This window comes from Dysidea avara, chromosome 1 (genome assembly GCF_963678975.1).
Source record: "Dysidea avara chromosome 1, odDysAvar1.4, whole genome shotgun sequence".
NCBI classification, from domain to species: Eukaryota; Metazoa; Porifera; class Demospongiae; order Dictyoceratida; family Dysideidae; genus Dysidea; species Dysidea avara.
Window position 1 is genome coordinate 4,092,203 of NC_089272.1, and position 16,864 is coordinate 4,109,066.

At 38.4% G+C, this 16,864-nt stretch overlaps 1 protein-coding gene across 1 annotated transcript in view; it reads right to left on the reverse strand.

Annotated features, from left to right (window-relative positions):
- Window positions 1-1,699: 1,699 nt before the first annotated feature.
- The window catches only part of LOC136253878 (zinc finger protein ZFP2-like), a 34,961-nt gene continuing 19,796 nt past the window's right edge, over window positions 1,700-16,864 (reverse strand). The window contains exon 6 of the mRNA XM_066046539.1: window positions 1,700-2,819. Coding sequence (XP_065902611.1) covers window positions 1,838-2,819 — 982 coding nt within the window. The 3' untranslated portion in view covers window positions 1,700-1,837. The remainder of the gene's footprint in view (window positions 2,820-16,864) is intronic.

A 16,864-nucleotide genomic window follows, 5' to 3' on the forward strand; every position in this document is an offset into this window, starting at 1 on the left:
ATGAGGAATCTGAATAAGAATAACAGTACAACATCTAAAAACCATTAAAGAATTATTATATAGATAAGTACCTGGCACTGGCATTGATATAGAGGTGTGGTCATGTCACGTGTATAGTTGTTGAAAATGAAACATAATGTACAAATTTTATCAATAAATTTGTTACCTCTGCAATTGATTCCATTCAGCTTGCAATAGGAATAGGAGCTATATTGGAATGAAATTGGTTATGCTTTAATACAGGTAATTTATTGTATTGACTCAGTTAAATGCCGCACCTGTAATAGTTGCTGCACTTCAGTGGTACCACAATCAATTTTATAATTAAGAGCTTTATTGTCATTTTTAAGCATCTGAGTATAATGGGTGATTTGAATAGTTGCCACACTGATTTTTGGAACAAAGGTAATAAGTGCTGCAGCATTTAACCAATTAAGCCATTGCAGTAGTTGCTTAAAGTACACTTAATTTGCCTATGCCATGCCAAAATCTGCCAACCTCAGTAACCACTAGATATCCAGTAATCATAATTAATAAACATTTCCGTACAGTCATGGATGTATGTAGGGGAAGTTCTACAAAATTTGCTGACTGGTTTTCCAACTCTAAAGTAGAAAAGCAGTTACTTTTCTCACCAGGGGGAGGAGTCATTGTATACATGCAGTCTGTTTAGCTGACTATGGAATTAAATCATCCTAACAAACAGTTCTACAGTTGAATGTTGTCATTCTGGGTGTATAAAGAATGATTCAATGCCTTGTGGAGCAGTTGGAGAAGTTATAAAGATAGTATTTTAGAGGCGCTTAGCATGCAGTCATCTGTTTTTGGAGTGAAGATAAGTAATTTGGTCACTAAACGTTGCTTAATATACTATCGTTTTATCATTTTAGACTTAAACTTCATTGACAGTGTTCATTATTTTTAGATTCTAAAATGCTGACTGGTTTCTGTAAACCGGTGAACCACCCCCCCCCCCCTAGAACCATAGCTGGATGTATGCCAAGAATTCGCTTCAATATTTGCAAACAATTAATGTAGACAAAATATGTGACTGGGCCTGCGAAAATAGGGCATGTGGGCACATGATTTTTGCATACTTTTTCAAAGTTTCATCTCTCATAACATTTTGTACCATTATGCTATGGCATTACAATTTTCAGCTCTTAGTAGGCATTTAATTGGCATCATGACACAAGTTGCAGAATGGAAATATACTCTTCCAATACCTAGATATGACCTGGAGAGTGACGGGGTGTAGTTTGTGCCCACATGCCGTTTTCGCAGGCCCGGTCACATATCATGTGAACACATGACGTTATAGCACCTAATTCTACTGCAAACAAACCAAATTTAATAGGGGATCACTGGAGATCAATTCACAATATAACTGTGAAGAGCTATAACAGAGAATGTTGTATTATACATTTGATAACATACACAACTGAGATGAATAACGAGATACTATTAAACTATTTTATAAAACAATAACACATCATTGTATGTGGTTGATTGGTCTTAATTGTCTTTTTCATTGTGAATTTTTGAATGTCATCGTAGATTACTAGATTGTGCAAATGCTTTGCTACAATATTGACACTGGTATGGCCTCTCTTCTCTTGTATGAGTTCTTAGATGTTTCCGCAAATTAGCAGATAGCGTAAAACCTTTACTACAATATTGACATTGGTATGGCTTCTCGCCTGTGTGAATTCTTAAATGCTTCTTTAGCTCACCAGATCGTGTAAATGCTTTTCTACAATATTGACATTGGTATGGCCTGTCTCCTGTATGATTTCTTAAATGTGTTTGTAGACTAGTAGAACTTGTAAATGCTTTACTACAATTGGTAAGGCTTCTCTCCTGTATGAGTTTTTAAATGTGTTCGTAGATGATCAGATCTAGTAAAAGATGTACAACAATATTGACATTGGTATGGCTTCTCTCCTGTGTGAATCCTTAAATGTTTCCTTAGATTACCAGACCGTGTAAATGTTTTACTACAATATTGACATTGGTATGGCTTCTCTCCTGTGTGGATTCTTAAATGTTGCTTTAGATTACCAGACTGTGTAAATGCTTTACCACAATATTGACATTGGTATGGCTTCTCGCCTGTGTGAATTCTTAAATGTTGTTTTAGATTACCAGACTGTGTAAATGTTGTACTACAATATTGGCATTGGTATGGCTTCTCTCCTGTGTGAATTCTTGAATGCTTCTTTAGCTCACCAGATCGTGTAAATGCTTTACTACAATATTGACATTGGTATGGCCTGTCTCCTGTATGATTTCTTAAATGTGTTTGCAGACTAGTAGAACTTGTAAATGCTTTACTACAATAATGACATTGGTAAGGCTTCTCTCCTGTATGAGTTCTTAAATGTGTTCGTAGATGATCAGATCTAGTAAAAGATGTACAACAATATTGACATTGGTATGGCTTCTCTCCTGTGTGAATCCTTAAATGTTTCCTTAGATTACCAGACCGTGTAAATGTTTTACTACAATATTGACATTGGTATGGCTTCTCTCCTGTGTGAATCCTTAAATGTTTCCTTAGATTACCAGACTGTGTAAATGCTTTACCACAATATTGACATTGGTATGGCTTCTCTCCTATGTGAATTCTTAAATGTTGTTTTAGATTACCAGACTGTGTAAATGCTGTACTACAATATTGGCATTGGTATGGCTTCTCTCCTGTGTGAATTCTTAAATGTCTCTTTAGACTACCAGATTGTGTAAATGCTTTACTACAATATTGACATTTGTGAGGCTTATGCCTCCCTTTATGAGCTCTTGAATGTGTTTGTAGACATCTATAGATTGTGTAATTATTTTACTATAATGATAGTGTTGACATGAACACTGTATAATAGTAGGGATCATGAAAGTTTATACCTTGTAATAAAAAAATTATTGACCAGAAACTAATCTCACAACACCTTCACACTGCCTTGGCAGTATTGGCTAGGCACAATAAAACCCAAAATTGCTTACAGTGCCACCAAAATGCTTTCAGTACGTTGTGTAGCAGCGGCAACAGCAGAAGGCAACAATATGGCACCAGCAGTCATCAATATAGAGAAGTGGCTACAAAATTTATAATAGTTATATGGGCACAATGTGGAGTCTATGAAATTTATAAACCTGAAGGCCCGGGCTGTAGCGCACGAGCGAAGCGAGGGTGCTACTAAGGGCCTGAGGGTTTATAAATTTCATAGACTCCACATTGTGCCCGTATAACTGCTTTAGACTCTATTTCACATTACACTCAGATTACTTACCTCATCCACAGCTGTTTCTACTGTAAGCTCGGCAAAAGTGGCTGGTTTTCTTGCAATAATACTACTGCCATGGCAACTACGCATCCTCACATGACAAAATAACAGCGCTCATTAAATCACTGCATTGGATAAACCTAGATTTTGAGCATATGTTATATTGTACCTGAAGGCGTGGAGTATATTAGAAAACAAGGTGGAGTATATGAGATTTTTTACCCACCAAAACAGCCTAAATAGAGTCTAAATAATATTAATTTTGTGCAGTGGAATTTTCTGCTGCTAAACAACTGATGCTTCAGACAAACTTATGTAACTCAATAGTGACTAAGGCTCCAGGCCTGATTTTTCATTGTTAGATATCGCTTCAGTGCCTTTTGGTATATTGTTGTACATAGAATGCAGACACCATGGACTTCCAGTTTCCTCCTTTATGTATCTTCACTAAATGACACAAGGTGTCGATTCGCAGTGTGACTTATCAGCTGTAGTCTTTGTACCACACTTACAATAGTCAGAGTAAGCAGATTGGTAGTAGGCTAGCTTGTATAGTGCGTAGGCAGCGCTAGAAACAGTGTATTAAAAATGATCTGTACAATGTCTGGTTAAAGTACTGAATGACTTACCAAGCAGAGATGGGGAAGTTACATGGCAAAAGTAATATATTACATATGTGACTGGGCCTGCGATAGTAGGGCATGTGGGCACATGATTTTTGCCTACTTTTTCACACGTTCATCACTCATAACTTTTTGTACCATTATGCTATGGCATTACAATTTTCAGCTCTTAGTAAGCATTTAATTGGCATCATGATACAAGTTACAGAATGCAAATATACTATTCCAGTACTGAGATATGACCTGTAGAGTGATGGGGTGTAGTTTGTGCCCACATGCCCTGTTTTCGCAAGCCCAGTCACATATTACTAGTTACTTTTTTACAGATGTAATATATTAGTTACATATTACTTAAAATACAAACTTGACAATATTACATATTAAGTTACTTATTAATATTACATACTAAGTTACTTATTAATATTACATACTAAGTTACTTATTAATTTTACATATTAAGTTACTTATTAATATTACATATTAAGTTACTTATTAATATTACATATTAAGTTACTTATTAATATTACGTATTAAGTTACTTATTAATATTACATATTAACATAATTATTAAGTCAATACTACATAATAGTTACCAATTAACTCTTATTGCTTATTTACATTACTATGAAGAACTTGCACCATTACTAAAATTATTAATATGTATTGCAGTTTAAAATCACAAATATTGAATTCGAAGTACATACGTAAGCAACAGCCAACAGTAGTGTTAAAAAGCTAAATGACATTGGTTCTTGTTAGACAGTCCTGACTAAATAAGCTTCCAGCTTAAAGGAGCTTGACAAAATGTTTGTTGTATCTCATTAATAGGATTCTCTCGAATTTCCCATCTGTTAGTCTATTGTGCCTTGAGCTCAAAACAAGACTGCCTAGGCTGAAGAGCCTTTCAACAGGAGCACTTGATGGTATAGTTACGTTGTATCTCAAAAACAGCTGTTTAATTTTCGGATATTTACTCAAGCAATCAAGACTTTTTGCATTCTTGAAGTACTCGACAGCCTCATTCTCTACATCATCTTCTGTTTGTTCATCATCATCAGTATCAAACTCGTAAAAATCCCTTTTCTTCTCATTGTGTTGTGTTGTATTCAAACTTGTACGATCTTCTTCAATTACAGTGACACTTTCTAGGGCACGCAATTCATCTATCATCATTTGTTTGTATGCATCCTTCTTTTCTTGCAAATCAACCCACTTCACCTTAAACTTAGGTGATGCAAGTGCAGCAATTATGGCTTCTTTGGAATCAAAGACGTGACTAAACCTCCTCTTAATCGAGCTCTCAATGGCATATGCAAGCCTTGTTGCTGCTGGTGATAAATTTGGTATTTCAGCTTTTGTTTTTTTGACAATTGTTTGAAGTGTTGGAAGCAAAGTGCCGTAATAACAATGGTCCTCTCCTTGAAGGATGTGTAATCCTCTTGAAAGTGGCTCAAGAACAACACAATGCTCCTTCAAAAATACCAGCTCCTTCTCTGTAAAACTTCGAAGACTAATGCTAGTGCATAGCTCATTCAGGGTTGAAGATGGGTTTTCAATCACTCTAGAAACAGCATCGTACTGTGAGTTCCACATGTTGGTGACGGAACCAATGATTTTTTCTTCAGTTTATCACTCATCTTGTCTGCAGCCATGCAGTGTTGATCTCCTCGTCTTGTTCCACAGTGCTGTGCACTTTCCAAAGGAACTTCTATAGAGACTTTTTGACAAGGTACATGATAGCAAGTGCTTTTCAACATCGGTACTAGCTACCAAATTCAAAGTGTGGGATGCACATCGCTGGTGTGGAGGAAGCTCGTATTCAACCTGTGTCAGATCATCATCTTATTGATCCAGTATCATTACGTCATGCAAGTCTGTAAAGGTTACATCGTCATCTAGCAATACACCATCATCATCTGTAATTGAATGTTCACCAGTATCGTCAAGGTCAGTTTCCTGCACAGAAAAAGTGTTAAAGGCTTTCACAAAATTCGACCCATTATCGGTCACTGTAGCACTGATCTTACCATGCAATCCAAAGCTTCTGTGGACTTCTTCGATCTTTGCTGCCAGGATATCGTAAGTGTGACGCCCAGTAATACGAATACAAGCGATGGCTGCCTTCTGCCTTTTTAAAGATTTTTCATTGATCCAATGGACAGTCATACCTAGATAACTTCTATGGTGTGCAGTCCAGACATCAGCCGTAGTGGAAACTTTCTCTACTGTGCCCAAAGTTTCCTTGATCAGTCTCATCATTGCATCATATGCCTGTTTTATGTATGAAGATAGCGTCTTCCTGTCAGGTAACTGTACAGGGCAAGGTGAGAGCTCGTTGATCAACTTTTTGAAAGCAGGGGACTCTACTGTTGTCAGAGGTAGCATATCACCAATGATATATTCCATTACTAGCTTCCTAACTTCTTCTGATGATACACCTCTTTTGTCCAGTGTTGCTTGTCTTTTAGCCTCATTATCTCCATCGTCCTCTGCAGATCTCTTACGCTTCACAGTCTCTGGTAAGATGGCAACCAGATTCATGGTTTTATGAACAGAATCCAAGTGTTTCTTAAAATTTGAAGTTGTATTCCTGGCACAGGAGAGCGGTTTGGCACTGGCTGAACAAAGAGTACAACGAGCTCTTAGGTTTTTATCATCTTCCTCTACTACTTCGAAGTAGTGGCTATACTTCCAATGATACAATGTAGCTTCCTTTACTCCTTTGCTTGTTCTAGTGCCTGTATTACTGCTACTGCTGTCGCTAGCCCGACTTGCAACGATAACCACTTCTTCAACTTCCGACATCAGCACGACTAACCATGTGTATTCACACACATAGTGCGTATTAAATAGTATAGCCAATACAGTCACGTGTTATATAGGATATGCGTGGTCTGTCTAGATTTCTGACATAAGCGGAGTCCGTAAACTGGCGCAAACGAGCATTCAGTGCTGATGGTTGTTAGCTACTACTCTTTAAACATGTAAGTTACTGCAGCTAGCAATGAAAAGTAACGAAGCGTTACTTGCACGAGTAGCTAACGCATCGCTACAAATTAACTTGTAACGAAGTGTTACGTATGTCACGAAGCGTTGCTTGTAATTTACAAGTATCGGAGTGTTACTTGTAACGGAGCGTTACTTGTAACAGAGTGTTACTTGTAACGGAGCGTTACTTGTAACGGAGTGCTTGGTTGCCTAAGTAACTGAAGTTATATTACTCTACCAGCCGAAGTAGCGCGTTATAATACTCTAAATTCCAAATTGTAATATATATTACGTAACGCGTTATATTATGTAACGCGTTACCCCATCTCTGTTACCAAGTATAATTTGTTCTGCACCACAATTTGAGACCAAATTTTTGATAATAGTTAATTGATCTACACACACACTAGTGAAGCTCACTTTTCACCATGAATAGATAGGATAGCTACACCAATACACTACACATTTGCACCTCAAACATGCCACTAATTTACTTAGGCTGCTTTTATGAGTGTATTTATAGAGACGTGTGCCAGCCACGTACTGGAACGCTCTGACCCCTTGAAATGCAGGTTGCCCAGATTGTGTGAATTTCTTTCATCTGGTGCAGTGGGCACAAGCGACCTCAAGAGTTCAATATTAAGGCTGGAAAAGCCATATGATTTACTTGACCATTTTCTGTCCATATACTGATTGCCCTCCCACCACCACCCATAATGATGTGCTTTGTGTTGCAGATACTGTCGTGAAAAAAGGTGCTCAAAATTATGACTATATCAGTAGCTAGCTTGCTACGGACTAAAGACACTGCATTCAAGGTGAAAATTTCAAACTCTTAGCTTTTGATCTCCTCAAGCTATGCTGGATTGAAATCTTTAAATATGCATATTTTACAATCTATTCATCAACAGTTTTCCTATATTAGGTCACATTTTCTAGTTTGTCTCATACTCCAGATTAACACACGGAGTTGGCACTGAAAGTACATGTAGGCTAACAATGTTATAACATAATGTACACTAGGAGGTGCCGTGAACTATTAAATTTAAACTTCATGCATCCCACAAGTCTTAGGAAAACAGATTTTGATACATTTTGCACTTTCATAGCTGACAAGTACAAGTTGGCTGCATGGTGTTCAAACCTCAAAGCTTGTTTAGTGCATCTGGATTCAGTGGAATGGAATCGTGGAATGGAATCGTGGACTGGAATGGTGGGATAGAATGATAATTAGATAGTTTTGCCTAGTGCTCACCTTTTTATACAGGCCACCTACTAACAAAGACCACCTCCTTATAAAGACCATTTAATTTTAATGTCTACATTGCTGCTATTGTGTTGTTTTAGAGTGTATCCTCATATGACGATCTTGTTGATTAATTGTGCACCACATGCCTAGAAAAGTGAGAGTGATACATATCTGATTTAGGATACAACAATACTCCCTACAAAAACAACTTGGCTATTGCTGGTATTAACATTCATTTCTTAGCCTCACCAGATATTAGTCCCTTTAGATGCTTTTAGTTTCATGGACACCAGCGTTGAAACCGGATCACTACTGCTGACCCAAATGACCCACTGACCCGGATAGTAATCCGGGTCAGACCCAGATTTGACCCGGATGTGACCCGGGTTAATTAAAGCCAAGGCGTGCGCTAAGAGCTATGTTTTGGGTAGTGTCGACCGAGCGAGACTACGTTTTGAGCATTTGATTAACGTGTTACGTAAACCAGTAGTTACAGTAGATTTCAGTTGGGGAGTCCAGAAAACACGGAATATGGAATAACGGAACAGCGGAATAAGTGGAAATTGCATTCTTAACATTTTACTATTATTTATACTCTCTACAGCATTTATACAATACCCACCTCATAGCAATTCCACCGAGAATGCAATCGCAATGGCAGACAACACTAAGGCGATCCTCAGGGTGAGCTTAGAATGAGCACAAAACTAACCACTCCAGGATAATCTAACTAAGCTAAACTATTTCTAATACACTTTACTACACAATAAATGCTACAACACTATAAGTTCTTTCTGCTATACTTGCTTATACCAACTGTCGCACACGACTAACTGCCCGAATTAAGTAGTGACAAAACACTCCATCTCCAAGAAATCTACTCTGAAACAATTTACTTTAGCTAACCTTCCTCAACTTTGTTAATTATCCATCGCCAAACAACTGTGATATAAATTCAAAGGGTTAAGTGCTGTTTAACTCCCATCACTTTACTCTAATAAATTCAGGCAGTTGCTCATGTGTGATGGCTAGTATAAGCAAGTGTAGCAGAAAGAACTTATAGTGTTGTAGCAATTGTGTAGTACAGCATATTAGAAAGTAGTTTAGCTTAGGTAGATTATTCTAGAGTGGTTAGTTTTGTGCTCGTTCTATTTAAAGATCGCCCTGAGGATCGCCTTAGTGTTGTTTTCCATCACGATTGCATTCTCGGTGGAATTGCTATGAGGTGAGTATTGTATAAATGCTGTAAAGGTATAAATAATAGTAAAATGTTAAGAATACAATTTCCGCTTATTTCGCTGTTCCGATATTCATGTTTTCTGGACTACCTTTCGGTTGCATTCGAATTTTCCACTATGCATGGATAGTCACACATCAAAGGGGTTCAAAAGAGATACGGAATACGGAAAATTCGAATGCAATCAAAACCCACTGTATGTGATAACTAAGCCATCAATCAAGTTTATAATTTTAATCAGTCAGTGGGTTTGGTTCCACGTAGCTACTGTGAGTTAACAGACAGCAATTGGGTGTGGCTTCGTGCATACCTAGTATTACACTTTCCTGATATATTAAAGTGGGTGTGGCTCACAAGTACTTATCCTGCTGCTAGACTAGACTATACAGCTTGTACAACAACAATCGATTAGTGGGAATGGCTCCACATAAGCTTGCAGACTACAACAGACACGGTATAGTGCTACATACTGCACCTACTAATAAATGGGCGTGGCTGAGCGATGATGATAAACGTCTTATTGATTATTAAGACAATATATAATATACAAACAGGGGCCTAGACTCAGGGTTACCGTACACTGATAGCCAAAGAGTGATCAGTGCAGGAGCCCTGGCAAGACTTACATTACTTAACTTACAGTACAAAATTAACTACACAGTAACAAAGTTCAGGTCCTGAGGTCCAATGGATCCCACTCCAGGGAAGCTCTAGAATTGAAAATTCTGTAAGAGCAGGAGATGGTAATACGAGCAGCCTGCTCAAACAGTGACCGGACAGTTTTCTTCGACACACAACAAGCAGTAGCCACTTGAGCAAGTGTTTCTGGCATAAAGTAACCCAGACATCTTATCTCCATAGAAATGAGATCAACAACTAATCCAGCGCGTTGAAGATCATAAAATAAAAAGCCATATCTATCTTCCTTCCGAGCTCTTGCAGCCAATAAGTGTTACTGGGTATTAGTGGGAACGGTCAGCTCAAACAGGTAGATGGAATCCTTAGAAACCAAGACCCACTAAGGGAGGTAGAAAGTTCGGTGGGGATAGTGCACCTGGAAGGTCAGCATAAAGGTTTTAAAATTCTGGTAAATGCTTTTGAAGCCTGTGAACGAAAACTTGCAAGACTGAATCATGCCTCCAGGTATACCTACCCTGAATGAAAGCAACAGAATATCCGGTCAAGATATGATTCGTGGTAGATTGGGTTGTTTGTAACATGTTAAGTGGACGTGGCTCACGTAAGAGCTACGCATCTAGCATTAATAAGTTTCCACGCTGCCAAACTAGCAATTTAGTTTCTCACGTGATCCAATCCGGGTCAGACCAGGATAATCTATAAACCAGTAAACCGGGTCAGACCTGGATGACCCGGACAAAATGTGACCCAGTTGAACAGGATGACCCAGATGACCCGACCCGATTTCAACGCTGGTGGACACATTATTTTTGTACAGCCAAGCTGTTTTTGCATGGTGGTATCATATGTGACCGGATTTGCGAAAAGGGGTCTTCCCCACAAATCCATTTTACCAACTTTGACAATTCATAACATTCGATCTGAACTTTACATTTGGTTAGACGTGAGCACTAACATGGCTAAATAGCTGGTGAAAAATTCAGGTTAATATGGTAGGTACTTGAACACTAATTAATGGTCTCCCATGTCTTCAGAATTGGATGTGTGTGGAAGACCCCTTTTCACAAATCCGGTCACATATATCTCTGTATGTGGTGCATAATTTTTTATAACCATCATTAATAATGAGAACATAATACATGCCTGAAAAACCTGCGTCACATGCGACCACAGAGACTGGCTCCAAAAATGAAAACCAGTGTGGGCATGGCGAGTAAATACAAAAATATAATACAGGCTGTACTTATACATAATCAAAAAGACCATCCTATGGGGATACAGTCTGAAACAACAATATAGCAGCAATGTAGACATTAAAATAAACAGGTCTTTATACATTGGTGGTCTTTGTTAGCATAGATACTAGACTTATAATAGGGATTGGCAACACACTATAAAATCATTATTTTCAGAAATCAATGCACATTTTGCTGTTTTGCTGCATTACCAACCAACACATTGGTGTAATAAAGAGAAAACGACAAGTGACATGTTTCTAACTTATAAAATTATCTGGAGGAGTTTATCAAAACCTCGAACAAATTACTCTACATGAATCAAGACACATGGTAGTGCGTCGTGCGGCCCAAGAAGCCGGCGTGCCACCCGTGAGTATATTAACAGGAAGAAAGAAAACGCAATTTTCACAACTATGTAGCTCTGTGATCCCTTATCCGATTGGAACCAAATTTGCTAGAGAGATGCCGGCCAGCAAGGGGAGTCTACACACCAAATATGAAGACAATCGCTCCAGCCATTTCCGAGATACGAGTGAACAAAATTTCATTTTAATTTCTTCGTTTTTTTCTTCTTATTCTTCTTTTACTTCTTCATTTCGCACACTTTGCAAAATCCGCCATAAAACACGAATGCGTGCTCGGATCGGGATGAAATTTGGCACACTTAAAGGGCTCATTAAGGCGGATCTCTGTACCAACTTTGGTAGGAATCCGATGAACATTCACGGAGTTATGACCGATTATTTGCGTAAAATAAGGTCGAAGGTCTGTCACGCCTACAGGGTAAACTCCTTTGAGGAATCAGTTGAAAATTGCTATGTAGATGGAGCAACCATCGTAGGAGTGCCTTTTTGTGGTTTAAAAGGAATCGGGATAAAGATCACGGATATGACAGAAAATCCGACCTGTGTCAAAATTACGCAATCGATTTTTATAAATAAAAATACTATTAGTTTTCGTGTCTATCAGGCAAACCGCTTAGAGCAATGAGCTGAAAATCAGTGTGTAGCTGGAATAATCATCATAGAAAGTCCTTGCAGTAGTACAGAAGAATCGGATTACAAACCACTGAGTTATGATTCGAAAGGAAACCACGTGTAGCAAATGCGAGATCGAGATACTCTAATAGAACAGTCACCCTAATAGAGCATTCAGCTACGTTTATAACTTACTCCATTACAGAATTATAGTACATTGCAGGATATTCCGTACGGAATTCAACTACAAACAGTTAATCTGATAGACAATTCAGCTACATGCAAGTCACCCTGTAGAGAGTTCATCTAGAAACAAGTCACCCTGTATCAGCTAGAAGAAGTCACCTTGTAGAGAGTTCAGCTACAAAGAAACCATCATGTAGAGAGTTCAGCTGCAAACAAATCACCCTGTAGAGAACTAAGCTACAAACAAACATGCCCTGTACAAAGATCAGTTAGAAGAAGTTACCTTGTATAGAGTTCAGCTACAAAGAAATCACCATGTAGAGAGTTAAGCTGCAAACAAATCTTATTCACCCAGTAGAAAGTTCAGCTATGAACAGATCACCCTGTTGAGAGTTCAGTTAGAAACAAGTCATCCTGTAGAGAGATCAGCTAGAAATATCACCTTGTAGAAAGTTAAGCTACAAACAAATCACCTGTAGAGAGTTCAGCTACAAACAAATCACCCTGCAGAGAGATCAGCTAGAAGAAGTCACCTTGTAGAGAGTTCAACTATAAAGAAACCACAATGTAGAGAGTTCAGCTGCAAACAAATCCCCTGTAGAGAGTTCAGCTAGAAACAAGTCACCCTGTAGAGAGATCAGCTAGAAACAAGTCACCCAGTAGAGAGTTCAGCTAGAAGAAGTCACATTGTAGAGAGTTCAGCTACAAAGAAGCTACCATGTAGAGCGTTCAGCTGCAAACAAATCAGCCTGTAGAGAATTCAGCTACGAACAAATCGCCCTGTAGAAAGATCAGCTAGAAGAAGTTACCTTGTAGGGAGTTCAGCTACGAACAGATCATCCTGTAGAGAGTTCAGCTACAAACAAATCACCCTGAAGAGAGTTCAGTTACAAAGAAACCACCATGTAGAGAGTTCAGCTGCAAAAAAATCTATCACTCTGTAGAGAGTTCAGCTAGAAGAAGTCACCTTGTAGAGAGTTCAGCTGCAAATAAATCACCCTGTAGAGAAGTCAGCTACAAACAAATCATCCTGTAGAAAGATCAGCTAGAAGAAGTCACCTTGTAGAGAGTTCAGCTACAAAGAAACCACCATGCAGAGAGTTCAGCTGCAAACAAATCACCTGTAGAGAGTTCAGCTAGAAACAAGTCACCCTGTAGAGAGATCAGCTAGAAACAAGTCACCCTGTATAGAGTTCAGCTAGAAGAAGTCACATTGTAGAGAGTTCAGCTACAAAGAAACTCCCATGTAGAGAGTTCAGTTGCAAACAAATCACCCTGTAGAGAACTCAGCTACAAACAAATATGCCCTGTAAAAAGACCAGCTAAAAGAAGTTACCTTGTAGAGAGTTCAGCTACAACGAAACCACCATGTAGAGAGTTCAGCTACAAACAAATCACCTGTAGAGAATTCAGCTAGAAACAAGTCACCCTGTAGAGAGATCAGCTAGAAACAAGTCACCTTGTAGAGAGTTCAGCTAAAAGAAGTCACATTGTAGAGAGTTCAGCTACAAAGAAACTATACCATGTAGAGAGTTCAGCTGCAAACAAATCACCCTGTAGAAAGTTCAGCTATGAACAGATCACCCTGTAGAGAGATCAGCTAGAAACAAGTCACCCTGTAGAGAGATCAGCTAGAAACAAGTCACCTTGTAGAGAGTTCAGCTAAAAGAAGTCACATTGTAGAGAGTTCAGCTACAAAGAAACTATACCATGTAGAGAGTTCAGCTGCAAACAAATCACCCTGTAGAAAGTTCAGCTATGAACAGATCACCCTGTAGAGAGATCAGCTAGAAACAAGTCACCCTGTAGAGAGTTCAGCTAGAAGAAATTACCTTGTAGAGAGTTCAGCTACAAAGAAACCACCATGTAGAGAGTTCAGCTGCAAACAAATCACTCAGTTGAAAGTTCAGCTATGAACAGATCACCTGTTGAGAATTCAGTTAGAAACAAGTCATCCTGTAGAGAGATCACTTAGAAGTATCACCTTGTAGAGAGTTCAGCTACAAACAAATCACCTGTAGAGAGTTCAACTACAAACAAATCACCCTGTACAGAGATCAGCTAGAAGAAGTCACCTTGTAGAGAGTTCAACTATAAAGAAACAACCATGTAGAGAATTCAGCTGCAAACAAACACCCTGTAGAGAACTCAGCTACAAACAAATCGCCCTGTAAAATGATCAGCTAGAAGAAGTTACCTTGTAGGGATTTCAGCTACAAACAAATCACCCTGTAGACAGTTCAGCTACAAAGAAATCATCATGTAGAGAGTTCAGCTGCAAACAAATCATCCTGTAGAGAGTTCAGCTATGAAAAGATCATGCTGTAGAGAGTTCAGCTAGAAGAAGGCACCTTTTAGAGAGTTCAGCTACAAAGCAACCACCATATAGAGAGTTCAGCTGCAAAGACATCACCCTGTAGAGAATTCAGCTACAAACAAATCGCCCTGTAGAGAGACCAGCTAGAAACAAGTCACCCTGTAGACAGATCAGCTAGAAGAAGTTACCTTGTAGAGAGTTCAGCTGCAAACAAATCACTATTAGAGAATTCAACTACAAACAGATAACCCTGCAGAGAGTTCAGTTAGAGTCAAGTCACCCTGTAGAGAGAATCCTGTAAAGAGTTCATCTACGTACAAGCAGATCACCCTATAGAGAGTTCAGCTACATTTCAAGTCACCCAGTAGAGAGGTCAGCTGCAAATTATCCTGTGGGGATTAATTGACATGTAATAAATATATGCTCTCTTTTTATATTATGAACTCTTGATATATGCATTATATATATAATTTGTACATTTACTGATAAAATCAGAATGAGTTAAAGTATTTATAAAATCTGCTTCATCTTTTTCTTTTTCATGTGGTAAAGAAAAATATATAGGTTAAAAAGCCCCAAAGCTGGCCATAGGCCGGCTTTGTGGTATACAAATACAAAAAGAAAGTGAAATCTAATCAAAAACAGCCAAGCTGTAAAAAAAGGAGTGTGGCCCTTGAAAAGGCTATGGTGAGAAAAGATGTGAAATCCAAGGTGGCGGCCAAGAAATGGCTGTGATGGTAGGTTAATGGTAAAAATTTTAATAACAACACTTCAGGTGAATTTGGTGCCGCTTGGTCAATTGGCACAAAATTCACCTGAATTGTTGTTATTAAAATTTTTACCATTAACCTACCATCACAGCCATTTCTTGGCTGCCACCTTGGATTTAACATGTTTTTTCACCATAGCCTTTTCAAGGGCCACACTCCTTTTTTTACAGCTTGGCTGTTTTTGATTAGATATAATTATGTATGCAAATAATATGGCTTTTACCAGCTCCTTCAGTTAGTAATGTAATACTTGGATGTGCTATTGCATATTGCATACAAAGGTGACACACATGTATCTAACCTGTTACATTAAAGCATACTATTCGTGCCATAGTCTAATACAAAGCTAGAAATCTGGTTCACTACAAATATATTAATTTATCACCTATAGTTCTAAACAATACGATGATGTAATTTATTGTATTTCATTGTATTTCGGCAATAAGTGTGTAACAGTGACCAGAAGTCTTTCCTGCTTCCCACACAAAATATCTGGCAGGTGAGACTACTCTGGTGTAATGATTTATTTGTGATGCGATTGTGTCATAGTTGTCTTACTTTTGTTCTGTGATTGATTGTAATGCTGTGGTAGTCAAGAATGGGAAAGTTATCTTTGTTCATGATGACTCTACAGAGCAAGCTGGAAACTCAGCAAACAAGACGTGATGGAGCTGTTAACATCTGAGTGAGTAGTTGCAAAACCAACCTGCTAGCAGACTAGGCTGAATCAGAAGTGTAGCTGCATGCAAAGCTAACCTCCTAGTGGGATAATTATATACTTGGAATGCTTACATCACATAGTTTCATAAGACATGTAGTGAAAGCCTAGTAAGGTGTAACTTTAAGTTGTAACTAAGAGATCCAAGTTTTTTTTGTTTTTTTTTGTATCTTAGAGTTGTGTGGCACATAAATCACAGTTGTATAAACTGCGCTATGTTTGGTCCATGGTGATCCTGTGTGACAGTCAAACGACACTGTCACATGGAAACGGGATATCGAGACCAAAGATGATGCTTCATTAACTTCAAATTTAGTTTACAGTCTGGTGTACATAACAGGTCTTACTGCTACTAGAGTCCAGGGGCTGTAAAGGGAGGGGCACACCCAGTCCACCATCTCATTTGAAGTCTTTGTCTATATACAAGGTGGGAAAAAATCGTTCTGTCCCAAATCTGCCATTAGAAAGACAGCAAGAGAAATTAAGTTTATTGATCTCAGCTGTGCTTAACTCTCAGCTATTTAGTTCTTCTCACAATGCGAGAGATAAAGACACAAGGCAAGACCATAGATTATATATTCCCTATCTATAGCAAGACCTTCACAGTGTACGGAGGTTTCACTTCCGTATTGCATCACACA